The 13,657-nt window shown below is 37.2% G+C and overlaps 1 protein-coding gene across 2 annotated transcripts in view; it reads right to left on the reverse strand.

Moving 5' to 3' along the window:
* Positions 1-3,348: 3,348 nt before the first annotated feature.
* LOC101888125 (putative uncharacterized protein DDB_G0282129) overlaps positions 3,349-13,657 on the reverse strand; it is a 130,967-nt gene continuing 120,658 nt past the window's right edge. The window contains exons 4-5 of one of the 2 annotated variants that reach the window (XR_009343059.1): positions 4,193-5,173; positions 3,349-3,683 (exon numbers count right to left, since the gene is read on the reverse strand). Coding sequence is in view for 1 of the 2 variants with exons in the window: in XM_059126923.1 (XP_058982906.1) it covers positions 4,655-5,173 (519 nt within the window). In the remaining variant the exon portion in view is untranslated. Of the gene's footprint in view, positions 5,174-13,657 lie in introns of both variants that reach the window. The other variant, XM_059126923.1, reaches the window with a different exon arrangement.

Genomic DNA, 13,657 nt, shown 5'->3' on the forward strand with positions numbered 1-13,657 from the left:
AGTTACAACTCATAATGGTTTCTACCTACTATAGCAAAACATTGTTCACATAGGTTCATGTTTTCCTATAGCCCCATATAAAGATACCTCGTTATTCGGTATTTTGCGGATTTTAGCCGCTTTTCTAACGACATTACTCAAAATTCGGTATTTTGATTTCTTACAAGGTTATCTACTCTTGTTGTAGATACATTTTTAAAAAGGTCTATCTGATGAAAAAAATCATTTTCTCCTGATATTCGGTATTCTGCTGATTTTAGTCACATTTTTATAGAATTGTTTGGAATTTGGTTTATTTGTATTTACTGACAGAAGTGACGCATATCTCTCGAATACTGGAATTTCGGCATTAATAGTCTTACTTTTACATGCGTTATTTTCCAACTGTTGGATGGTATAAAAAGTTCGTCCCAGCTTACATAGCAATTTGAACTTAACTGCTTTTTTAAGTGTTCGTTGTGTAATATTACCATCTAATAATTCTGTATCTGTATTCCTTAAAATAATTGCAGACGGATAGGCTCAATCAAATTTCACAGTTTATGGCATGGTAGAAGAATATAGGTAGACGCGTCGACACAGCTGCTGGGAAAATGAACTGTCAAACCAATTTTGGAATTGAAAATGTTGAATGAAAAATTATTCAAATTTGTAAAAATTGTTGAAAAACGATGATTATAATAACCTCCAAATTACGTCGTATAAGAAAACATATAAAAATCTACTTATATTTGAAAAGACATTTAAATTTTTTGACATATCAATGCTCTCAAGCGTTGATGCATCTACCTGTATTCTTCTGCCATGGTTTAAGGTAACTCTGAAACTATGCCTTACAATAAATTTTTAAACTGTTCTCAAAAAAATTACAAAATTATCAAGTAAAGGTGTCTTTACTAATGAACAAATGCGAACATCCTAAAAGTATGCTTTAACTTTTAAATTAGCACATTCTCAGAATAAATGATTCTCTTTGCCAAATGTTGGAAATATGTAATTTTGATCGAGTACTTTATATATTTTTGAAAAATTGCTTAGTTTTGAAAGAGCGGACGCTTTTCTTTAAACTTATGAATAGTTTAAAATTATATCAATTTTTAGAGTTTTGTCTTGTTAAGGCGAAGAACATATATTTATGACTTATGTGTTTATTTCTCTTTCTTAATGATCTGAAATTTGCAGTGAAAAGGAAAGCCAGATAGACACTATCACACACTCACTATAATGCGAAATGTCTCGTCGTTAGTTAAGTCGCTCATCAGGCATATTTGGTGTGGATGACGGCTTACAAGGATCGTTTTTGGAACGAAGTATTTCGAACTTATTACGATTGAACATATGCGAATTAAACACCAGAGACCTTCTCAGTTCAACTCAAATTCTATATGTACATGCGTTCTGCTAATCTGGTTCAAGCTCAATGTTTTAAAATTCGGCTATTTTAACGGTTTGTAGCCAGGAGTGAGTTGGGTAGGTTTGGCTATGCAATTAAAGAGGTGCAGCGTATTGTGCGGGCCTGTATCACACACCGGCAGACGTCATGCACATATTCGTCAATTTGTGCCCAATACGAAGTGAGACGACTACACCATCCTGAACGTAATTACACCAAAACTGCCCTGGTTTGTATAGGCAGCTGGCGTTCATCAGCTGCAATGGATGGGGATGGACTTCGAGGACGGCATTCTTTCTGTAACTGCTAACGGCACCTGCGACTGTGTCGATATGAATGCCACTCAGACCTGCCTGATAAGCTTCTTGATCTAGAGGTTCTCTCTTATAGCGTTGGACCTCCCTCTCTAGATCGCGTATGTCCTTCCTAACACGCCTGGTTGGGGGAGTTGCATCCACCATATGATGGTTGGGATGACTCTCACGGTAACACCCAAAGAGGTACTACAAAGAAAGCATATGATTAAAGTGAGGTAAGGGAAGGACTTCCGCCTAATCATCAAGATGGTCCACTGGTGTCATGAGAAGGCACCCTGTCGCAGTTCTCAGGGCAGCATTCTGACACGTCTGGATGTGCCTCCACTGAGTAGAACTAGTATTCGCAGACCACACTGGAACCGCATAGCTGACCACAGACCGACCTATCGCGTTATAAGAAGTTAACAAGGTTTCTTTTTCCGCACCCCAAGTGCTGCCAGATAGCTGTGGCTTGCGCGGACAACTTGAACATGCTGTCGAATGTGAACCCTAGAATCATGGGGAAGTTCGTGGTCAGTATTAAATTCAACTCGACCTACACATTCAGATGTGTTCTCATCTCCGCAGATTATGTGGTAAAGGGTGTGGCCGTTGATTTCGTGGCAGATATTTTCATGTTCCTCGCGTGGAAGTATGCGGCATGTTCCGCAAGATTGGGGTTCAGCCTTTCACATATGTTTCAACCACTAAGCCCGTCGCCATGATTGTACAACAATCCGCATACGTTACGATCTCTATGCCGTCTGGAGGGCGAGGTATTCCGGAAAGGTAGAGGCTAAAATAGTTCCGGAGGTATCACCCTACTTTTGGGAACTTTCTGTTTCACTCTACGGGCTTTGGACTCCTTGGACTTGGAATTCTACGTACGACTGGCGTCCACACATATAGTTGATTATCCAACGTCTCAAATTTGGCTTGATGGTGGTTCTCTGAACGTCCTCAAACAGTATGGCATGACTGACCGTATCAAATGTCTTTCAGAGGTCAATGGCTACCAACACGGTTCTGTCACACGGCTTGTTCTGGTTCAATCCTCAACTAATTTATGTGGAAATGGCATGTAATGCTATTGTGGCGTTATGTTGTGGACGGAATCCGTGCTGATGGTTGGAAACTGGATAGCTTCCTCTAATGCTGGTGAGAGTAAAGCCTCAAGGGCCTTAGCTACTGGCGACAAAAGCGAAATCGGCCTGTACGATTCGCCTTTACTGACATCCTGATCTGATACGACGTAGTACTCTTCGCTTCGCCCTGTCGTCTCGGGGTGTCAATTAAAATACTCATTGCACCTCTTCGGAAAATGAAGGTCGGATGTTTCCCCACTTCTCGTTGTTTGCAACATAAAGTAAGTAGACAATATACATCTCCTATATCTCCTAAAATCTCCTAGAATCACTTTTAAAAACGATATATGCATTTGTAAATTATTTAAATATGTAGAGTGGTGTAGAGTATCAGAATGAATGGGCATGATATATCTTAGCAACCCATATTATCTCATTCGAATAATAGAAATACTACTACTATCTATAGCGAATAACAAACTTACAGTACATCTGTTGAAATAGCGAGGGAGAAAATGGGTCTTTCGATAGATTTTTAAAAGTTCAATACCTGCCCCGAAAATAAAAACAATACTTTTGTATTTAATATAGATTTTATTGATTGTTTATTATTTTCGCCAGAGTATAAAAGATATTCAGATGCATTTTAAGCTTTATTGGTTTGTTGTTATTATTTTTAGTATTATTATGATTAATATTATTTATTATAGGGATATATTTACAAAATATGAGAGTTCAATTTATATGCCAATCAATTAGTCGATTGAAAGCGGATTGGAAAGGATTAAATCCAAACGTCATCATCTTCAAAGCCGTCATCATCGTCATCGTTCTTAATAGTTAATTATCTTAGATCTCTGCCTGCCTCTGTTTTGTTTTCTTCGCTTATTCACTCAATGTAGAAGAAATCTTAACGAAAAAGAAATAGCAAAACGGATAATAATAAACTGAAACTGAATGAAAAAAATAAAGGAAAACAAAAACGTAACGAAATCCTTAGTTGGGTTATACAAGAAATGCATTCTAAGCATCTTGTTTCAGGATTAAATATAAAGGTTTTAGAGATTGAAATAAAAATAAACACAAAACAAAATTGAAAAATTACAATTAAATAGAGTTATATAAATAGACACCCGATGGACCTAGACCCAATAATAAAATAGAATTGAAAAAAAAAAACAATAAAAACAGATATACATGGTTGGGGAAAATCTAATACAAAAAGATATGATTATGAACAAAAAAATATATAAACTTAACAATATGTAGATAATTATAGTTATGATTTTTAATAATTAATTAACATAAGATAATAATCACACACATTCACATAGATGATCGATCTGTCAATCCAACGATCGGATGATTAATACATACACAGAAAATAAAATAGAAATCATAGAATTTACAATACGCACTCTAAACTCTAAAGCCATTCGATAATAATAACAATATGTGGTTGTTGTTTTTTGCATTCGCTGATGCTGCTCCTCTCTGTGTCTTACAACTGGTATAGTATGGACTACATGCTGTGGTTTCTTTCATAGGGACACCTTGGCCAACATCATCTGACTGTCTGCCTTCTCAATACGACTTGGGATTTCTGGTTTCTGGTCCTCATAATTATAAATGTAAAATATCGTTTGTTGTTGTTGCTGGTGTAGTAGTAGATGTCGCCTGTATTAGGGATGGTCATTGGACATGGAGGAATGCTTGAAGGCCAATTGGTGAACAACGGCCTCGTTGTTGCTAACATAGAATGCGGAATTCCTCTTGACCTCGATCTTGTTGTTGTTGTTATTGTTAGTGTTGGCCGAATCGCCCACAATCACTTTACACATGACCATCTTGACTTCGGCTAAGAAGTCAGACAGGTAACATCATGTGGGTCGTGGCGGTGCATTTTGACTTTTGCGATGCGTTGGTGGTGGTGGTGGGGCACTGCGCATCCGTGGCACCGGCTTGACATCCAACGGTTTTGGCAATGGGGGTTTCATCAGATGCGCCGATTGAAACGTTGACATATCAACACCGGCACCAATGCCACCATCGTTACCACCGATACCAGACGCTGTCGATGTCCGATTGTTGGCGAGTTTAGTTGTCGTTTCGTTTTCTGGGGCATAGGATTTAGACGTTAATTTCGGTTGGGTTGTAATAACACTGGCATTGTTATTGGCATTTTGCATATCGAGAAGCTTTTTACCCTTCAGAGCTGATATCTCATCATCGCCGTCGGATGATACGGAATCATAGGGTGAGGGTGAACGTGAATGGGTCGAGTATGTCTCATCGTCTTCTTGCTCATTCTCCTGTATCATGGTGCGAAATTCTTGTATAGAATCATTGAGAGCCCACAGTTGTGAGAGTAGGGTGAGATCCAATTGGCGAAGTCCAAACTGAAAGAAAAAAACAAAGCCGAAAAAATTAAAATAATGTACATATAAAGGTAAGTAGAAATATTGAAAGGGAACTAAATTATCAGATTCTTAAAAAATCAGTTCGGGAGTAATGATACTTTTGTGAAGAGTTAAGTATTAAGTTATTAAAAATTGCAAAGTCATGTATTCATAATTTAGATGTTGAGTTCAGAAATATTTACTGAAGTTTCCATTTTTAAACGATCCAAAAAAATCTGATAGGATTAACATGTTTTTATGATTTTGATCTATCCATCCATCTATCGATCTATTGACGAAACTATACATAAAAAATCCAAAATCGACATCAACTTCAGTCGACTTTGTTTTGTCAAAATCAAAAATCGTTTTTTGTTAATTGAAAACTGGAAAAGTTGAATTTTTTTGAGACTAAACTTCAAAAGTCGTCTTTTGTTTTTGGCTAAGTTTCTTTGATGGAATTCCCATTAAACGCTTAGTTAAGTTATTTATATAGACGATCAATTGGGGTTGGATATTTTTAGGAGAGAATCTTTGCAGAAATTATAATAGAGTCTTTCCTGAGAACGATAATGCACTCCTAATAGCCAAACAAATATTTTTTAGGAGCCAGGAGGAAATCTTATTAGACAGTCAGAAAGCACTCCGTTATGACAAACATTATAAAACTTTAATTGTTAAAAGACTAGAAGGGAGTCATTGTAGATGACTAGCAACCAGAACTCTGGAAGGAGCCAGCGAGTTTCACTCTCCGTTCGAATTCTGCGTTTAAAAAAAGGTGTCGACCATACTCTATTATTCGATACTAGTTGAATAACAGCGTGTAGGCCTTGCTCGTTTTCGAGTAAGTAAAATTCGCTCTAAATTGAGCAGATTCAACCGACCACCGAAAAACTCGATTTAATTCGGGCCAACAAGTGGGAGCATTCCTAGGAGTAAACAAGTAAGCAAAGGCTACAGTCGAGCGGGGCCGACCGTTGAATACCCTACAACACTATAATAAACGATACAGTTTATATAGGCAAGATACTCGAAAGAATTCCACAAGATATTGTGACAAATAAAAAAAAACCATCAGGTTTCGTTCTCTAATTTTCGAATAATAGCAACTTAAACTAATTTTCTTATTTCCAATTTATTGGTAGATGTTGCACGTAAATGGTCTTCCTAGATCTGGAACCAATATTTCTCAAAGACCTATATTCTCTGAGATGTGGCAAAAGATTAACATTTATTATTGGTTTTTGACTGAAACGCATCTATATAAGATACAGACATTTGACTATATTCTTCGACGAAATAAGCCTTAACGAAATAGTCAGAAGTGCGTCTTTCCTGTACTTGTGAATTCTCCAAAAAGTCACTGGAATGGACATTTTCATATTTTGTCTACAAAAGTTGGCAAATTATTCCACACAATGAATATTTTTGGATGGCCATCCAAAACTGCTTGGCTTTTGCAATGTCCGGTAACCCCCATTGAAATGTGCGTGAGGATCGGGCGATAATTACGACCTGCTGACAATTTTGCAGTTTTTTGGTCCATTTCAACCCCGATCATCTCCAAAAAGAGTAGGCTACAATTTTGACCCTCATCTTATCCCCATGCGAAATTTCGTAAGGATCGGGCCATAAATGCGATCTGTATATATCCTGAAATCCTAACTACTTAGTTTTGTTAGCTGTAGAAATATTACCAAATGTTTAATTCAAAATGAAAATATGCCAAAAATGTGACAAAATTGATTTGTTGGATCTTAACATCAATGTAAAGATCAGAAGTAACCTTGTCATTGCTTTGTGATTTCGCCGGGATTTAAAATATTCGCGGTTTAATGAAAAATTTTGAATTTTTTCAACAAAAAAGATATGGTCTATTTTACCCGCTAAATATTATCCGATGACCACCCAAATTGGTAGGCTTCTTCCCCGCCCAAAACTCTAGCTACATGCGAAATTCCGCGTCGATTGGTCTATAATTGCGACCTGTATAGCTACTGCAAAATTCGACATTTTTTCAGTATTTGGTCCATTTTAACCCCTAAACATTTGGCGATCAGCTCCAAAAGAAATAGGGTTCTATTCTGACCCTAGCCCCACCTCCATTCTAAATTTCGTGAAGATCGGGCCATAATTGCGACCTGTAGAGTGATTACAAATTAACATGGACAGACGGACAGACGGACAGACGGACGGACGGACATACATAGCTAGATCGACTCAGCTCGGCGAGATAGGAAGATTCATATATACTTTCCTATGTGGGAAATCAATATTTCGTGGTGTTACATAATTTTTGGCCCAATCAAACTTATAATACCCCCAACACATAGTGTTGTAGGGTATAAAAACAAAATGAGCAAAACTCTATTTTTCGCTTTTGCTAATTTTAGAGTCGAAACAAACGTTCAAATACGATCTGATTCAACTCTTGCCGAGTACTCTTTTAGTTCTTTTCATGCTTGTTTTACACGTACACGTTCATAACCCTCTCTTCACAGCCCCACTTGAGATTTTCTCTCCTGGGGTATGTCCAACACCGGCTACGCGATCCATAGTTTTTCTATACATTGTAATTTTGGTAGGTAGGCGGCCTTCGGCCGGGGCTTGATATTTTCTCCTCTAGGGTATGTCCAACACCGGCTACGTGATCCATAGTTTTTTTAAACATTATAATTTTGGTAGGTAGCCGGAATTCGACTTTAAAGTCAATATCTTCGGAACTACAAAGCTAAGATACATATTAGTCGAGGAAATCTCAATTTCATGATTTGCAACACTAATATCTTCGGAACTACAAGAGATATCAATACCTATCATTTTCCACTTTTTATGAGTTTTTCAAAAAGTTTCGGTACAAAAATACCAATTTGTTGTATTACTCCGGAACCGATTGAAACCAACCCATCACATACCACGTTTTAGAAAGGTATTTCCATAAGCTTTCAAATGATGATACATTTGGTACATTTCAGATGTGTACAACCGGATAAAACCCGGATTTAGTATCCGAACTCCGGTCGAATAACCGGGTAACCGGATATTTCCTCCACTAAAAAAATACCTTGCCGTAATCAGGTTAAAAATATCTACACGTGGTAAAAATTTCAGGTCAATCCGAGCATAGCCCCTAAACTCAACTTAAGCCTTCAATCGATAGACATGGTACATTTTGAAGAGGTTGCAAGTACCAATTAGTATCAGTAAAATATATAAATAATGGGTATGTCTGTAAGTTTTTACTGGAGCTCAGTCTTAAAACAAATGAGAGAGATTCGAGTGAGAGCGATTCTGTCATGTCCCATCTTATACTTCCATGAGATGACACGTCAAATCGCATGAGGAATCTTTGTGCGTTTAGTCCTTACAATTTAATTATTTAAAGTTCATGTTCGCCGTAATAAAAGTTCTATGAGACAAGAATTTCCGATATGCAAATAGTCCGAAAAAATACAGTTCAGAGAAATTTTGATAGGATCTTCAAATACAAGAAATCGATATTGTTAGGTTTTCATTGCCATATTCATTCAGGAGACTGAAGTCCCATAGAAGTATTCACTTTTAACTCCAGCCCTAACATTAAATTAATTGAAAATAATCTATAATTACAATTTTATTTTTCCTTAGGTAAAATTAACAATTCGTAGAACACATTTTTACTCATGGAATTTAACTCAAGCACAGTTAAATTCCCCAGCATCATGAATACATGTGACCCAGTCGTAGATTTATTGTGCGTCAATCAGTTGCTGGGTACCATTGTCATTTGCAGTTACAACGTTGCGCATGTAAAACAGCAGCGGTATTCTGGGCGTTTATTGTCAATCATTTGGCTTTTCGCATCTTTCCTAGGTTTATCTTGAGAATCGATGATTTGCAGCCCCTTTGCGGCATATTGAAAGAATGATTCGTTCGTTTAATTAAATTACAATGACTACGACATTGTAGCTGGAAAAACTGGTGATTGTGAAAACTGGTGATTGTGGTGATAAAATTAAACATTACAATATTTCTTCCGCATTTGTTGCTGTGCTGCAACAATGGAAACGAATTGAGATTTCTTTTTCTCTCTCCTTTGTCTTTGGTTTGTTTTACATGATTTCAGAATTCTTCTATGAGCCATAAGTTCAATCTTAAACGCACCGCAACATTTGCGGTGTAGATATCTAAAGAAAACTTGCATTTGCGGTTAAAATGTATTAGAGAAAAAATAAAAAACCCGCAATCCTATCATAACGTTAAGTAGAAAGGAAGTACACTCAATTCCAATAAAAATACAACCAATATACAGGGTGAGATAAAAAACTGCAACAAAGTCAAACGCCATACTCTTTTACATTTTTTTAAAATTTTATTGAATGAAAGCAAAAAATGTCGGAAATAGCATCTAATTTTAGAAAAAGTTTAGATTTGTTCGAATTGGTCACCTTTGGCGCGAATTATGGCCTTCACGACCAATGAAACCCTCACACGTTGCCCGAATGTTGCTCTGCGGTATTTTGACCCATTCCCGGCGAAGCGCTTGCTTGAGGTGATCGACACTTTGGTATTTTTTAGTGCCAACCTCCAGACACAATAGTCCAACGGTTTGGTATCCGGAGATTTTGGTGGCCATTCTGCGCTGGAAATGAAGCAAGGAACTTCATTTTGTAACCATTCTTGGGTGGCGCGTGCTGAGTGCGATGGTGCTGAGTCCTGTTGGAATGTCCAAGGTCTGCGGCCAAAATGTTTGCATGGCCAAGACTTTAATACACCCACCAAAATATTTTCGCGATAATACTCGGCATTTATTCTGATTTTATTAATACGAGCGGAGAACGACCATCGGCTGCTATGGCGGCCCACACCATCACCATGGCTGCCGCTTGAGTTCTGGTGGCCAACCGAAGGTGCAAACCAAATTCGGCAGTTCACCACTTTCGGCCAAGCGAAGCAACTCTTTAGCTCTTTTGAGTCTATTTTCTTTCTGTTGCGCTGTAAGTTCTTGCACTTTTTGGAATTTCAATTGCTTTTCCCCGAGCTCATTTTTCAATATTTGCCGAATGGAATAATGCGATATGTTCAGCTTACGAGCCATTTTTCGGCCACGGAAACGAGCGATGGTACGAGACACAAAAGATTTATTCACATTGTAAACAATATAATGAACTGTCACTGGAATAATTTTAACAGCTGTCGGACGAGTGGCTTAGAAATGACAGTTTGTATGGATAGGTTTTTTAATTGGATTGTCGACTTGAGAAATTTAAGACTTATTTTTATTAATTTTGTATAAACTAAACTTTTGTAGCAGAAGTGTTTTAGTTTTCAAAGCAATGGGTCCTCCATTCCATGGCAAGGGTATTGAATGATTTGGTTGCAATATTTTTTCTATTATTATCCATTTGGTGCAAATTAACTTAACTTTAATGGATTTTGGAATACTGTCTCAAATTTCCCTTCTTTCAAGATTTTTGCAAACTGTCCTTCAAGGATAACTGGAACCAATGAAACAACCTTTATAATTGAATGTCATCGCAAAAAATGAATGTTAATGAAAACGTTAAGCTTGTTTCGTTTCGTTTTTTGTTCAATAGTCACTTGTCATTTTGACCTCAGACAATTTCACAACATAATGCGTTAATTAACCAATAACAATTACATAATAATATTATTGGACATTTCCATTGGCTAGAACAAATAGTCATTGCTACAACAACAAAAAAATCAAATCACAAGACCCACACCCAGAAATGTGCCTTGAATTGGCAAAAAGTAGCCAACGGCAAATTGTCACAAAAAAACCTTCGCACAAAAAGCAATTGAAACGAAAACCAAAGACTACAAAACAAGAACGACAATGAAATCCAAAATCAATAGAATTTAATCGGATTGAAATTCTAGAAAAAAAATTGGTCACCATTGTCGTCGCCCTTCCTGCAAATTGAATGAAATTCGAGAAAAGACCTCAGATGAATGAAAGGCAAAACAGAAACAAACGAAAGAACATTCAAAAGCAGTTGTGCTTGAAAAAGCGAATTAGAATTGAAAAACAAATTGTTTAAAAATATTTACAACATTGCAAGGATGTTGTTGGAGCAAATTTATGAACGTTTATTTAATATTATGATACAAGAATATTGGGGTGGAATGATAGAAAAGATAAGAATAATAAAGAAAACATCATAGCTGTTTTGATTTCTGATTGCTTTTTAGTCAGGAAAGCCAAAAATTGGAGAAGAACATCCCTGAATATAAAATAAACGATCTTCCAAAGCCCTGAGAAAGCATATGAAGAATATCCCCAAAAAAAGTTTAAGACAGTCTATAGAACAATTGGTAGATCGTCATGAAATTAGTAAATGTCTGTGAATTGTTTTCCGAAACGAGTCCTTTTGTACAAATTCTACATCTGGTTTAAACAAATACAAGGCAAAATGAAAAAATCGCAACCAACTTTAGACTGCTGTCATTTCTAAGCCATTCGTGTACAAAAGCATTTGGGTGAGAATTTTCCAGAAAAAAAGTTATTCGTAATGGAATTTAAGTGTGATAGTATGATTTCTTATATTTGGCTGGAAAACCACAAGTGGCTATCGTTAGAGCACTCCAGCATTTTGTGTCTCGTACCATTGCTCGTTACCGTGGTACTGGTAGCGTAGCCCGACGTCAAGGAAGTGGACAGAAAAAAACAGTAACATCAGCAGAAATGGTGCGAAAAGTAAAGAAGCGACTTGATCGAAATCCGCGTCGCAGTGGCCGAAAATGGCTCGTGAGCTGAAAATATCGCAATATTCTATTCGGCAAATATTGAAAAATGAGCTCGGGGTAAAGCCATTGAAATTCCAAAAAGTGCAAGAACTTACACCGTAACAGAAAGAAAATAGACTCAAAAAAGCTAAAGGTTGCTTCGCTTGGCCGAAAGTGGTAAACTGCCGAATTTGGTTTTCTACGATGCGGAAACATTCGTTGTCCAGCAGTTTGTAAACAAACAAAATGGTCGTGTTTACTTGCCAAAAAGGTCAGAGGTCGGTTGCCCATCAGAACTCAAGCGCCGGCCATGGTGATGGTGTGGGACGCCATAACAGCCGATGGTCGCAATCCGCTCGTATTAATAAAATCGGAATAAATGCCGAATATTATCGCGAAAATATTCTGGAGGGTGTATTAAAGCGTTGGGCACGCAAACATTTTGGCCGCAGACCTTGGACATTCCAACAGGACTCAGCACCATCGCACTCAGCACGCGTCACCCAAGAATGTTTACAAAGTAAGGTTCCTCGCTTCATTTCCAGCGCATAATGACCACCAAAATCTTCGGAATCTCCGTTGTTCTATTGTGTCTGGAGTATTTTGGAAAGCAAGGTTGCAAACAAGCACTAAAAATACCAAAGTGTCGATCACCTCAAGCAAGCGCTTCGCCGGGAATGGCCCAAAATACCGCAACATTCGGCAGCGTGTGACGGTTTCATTGGACGTTTGAAAGCCATAATTCGTGCCAAAGGTGACAAATTCGAACAGATCTAAACTTATTCTTAAATTTGATGATTTTGCGACATTTTTTGCTTTCATTCAAAAAAATTAAAAAAAGGAAATATATGGCGTTTGACTTTGTTGCAGTTTTAATAAAATTAAAAAAAAAAACAATTAAAAAAGCTGTAAGTTCGGCCTGGCCGAACATTGAATACCCTCCACCATTTGGAACGAATTCGGCAATTCTCAAAAACAATAAAAACCGTTAAAAATTCTGTTTAAAACTTAAAAATACCGAATGCAGCTGTTATATGAGGGTCTATACGACGACATGAACCTGCATATGCACTTGTCATTAGCCATTACAATATTCAAATGCGAAACTAATTCGGTGAATAATGTCGCTAAAATCATCAAAATATCGAATATCGGGAGGTGCCGTTATATGGGGGCTATACGAAGACGTGAACCTGCACAAACAAGTTTTTGTCTTCGGCTGTAGTATCCATTATGAACTTCAAATACCAAATTTGGAATAATGTCGCTTAAATCATCAAGAGACCGAATATCAGGAGGCGCCGTTATATGGGGGCTACACCGAAACGTGGACCTACACGGTCCATACCAAAAGTCTTGCAAACATAATTTACATTTGAGTAAAATTTTATCAACCTACTTAATTTCGTTCGGAAGCTAGAGTGATTTTCACAGACGGATAGGCGGATGGAAACCGGTAAATCTACATATATATATTTTGTGGGGTCTAAAATGTATATTTCGAAGTGTTACAAACGGAATATCAAACTTAATATACCCTCCATACTATCTACTTGATCCTGCAGTCGGTCGTTCGACTCTTAGCCTCATCATTACCTTTAAAATTGGATGTACATATCCCTAGGTTAGTGTAAAAATTGCAGTGTTCGAAGTTTGAATAGAAATAACCAATAATTTCGCATTTTATAAGGCGAATGATTATTAAAAAAGAGACTTTAATTTCAAATAATGACATTGTGGGAGAGGTACGACTAC

The sequence above is a fragment of the Musca domestica genome, unplaced genomic scaffold (genome assembly GCF_030504385.1).
Source record: "Musca domestica strain aabys unplaced genomic scaffold, Musca_domestica.polishedcontigs.V.1.1 4, whole genome shotgun sequence".
NCBI lineage: Eukaryota > Metazoa > Arthropoda > Insecta > Diptera > Muscidae > Musca > Musca domestica.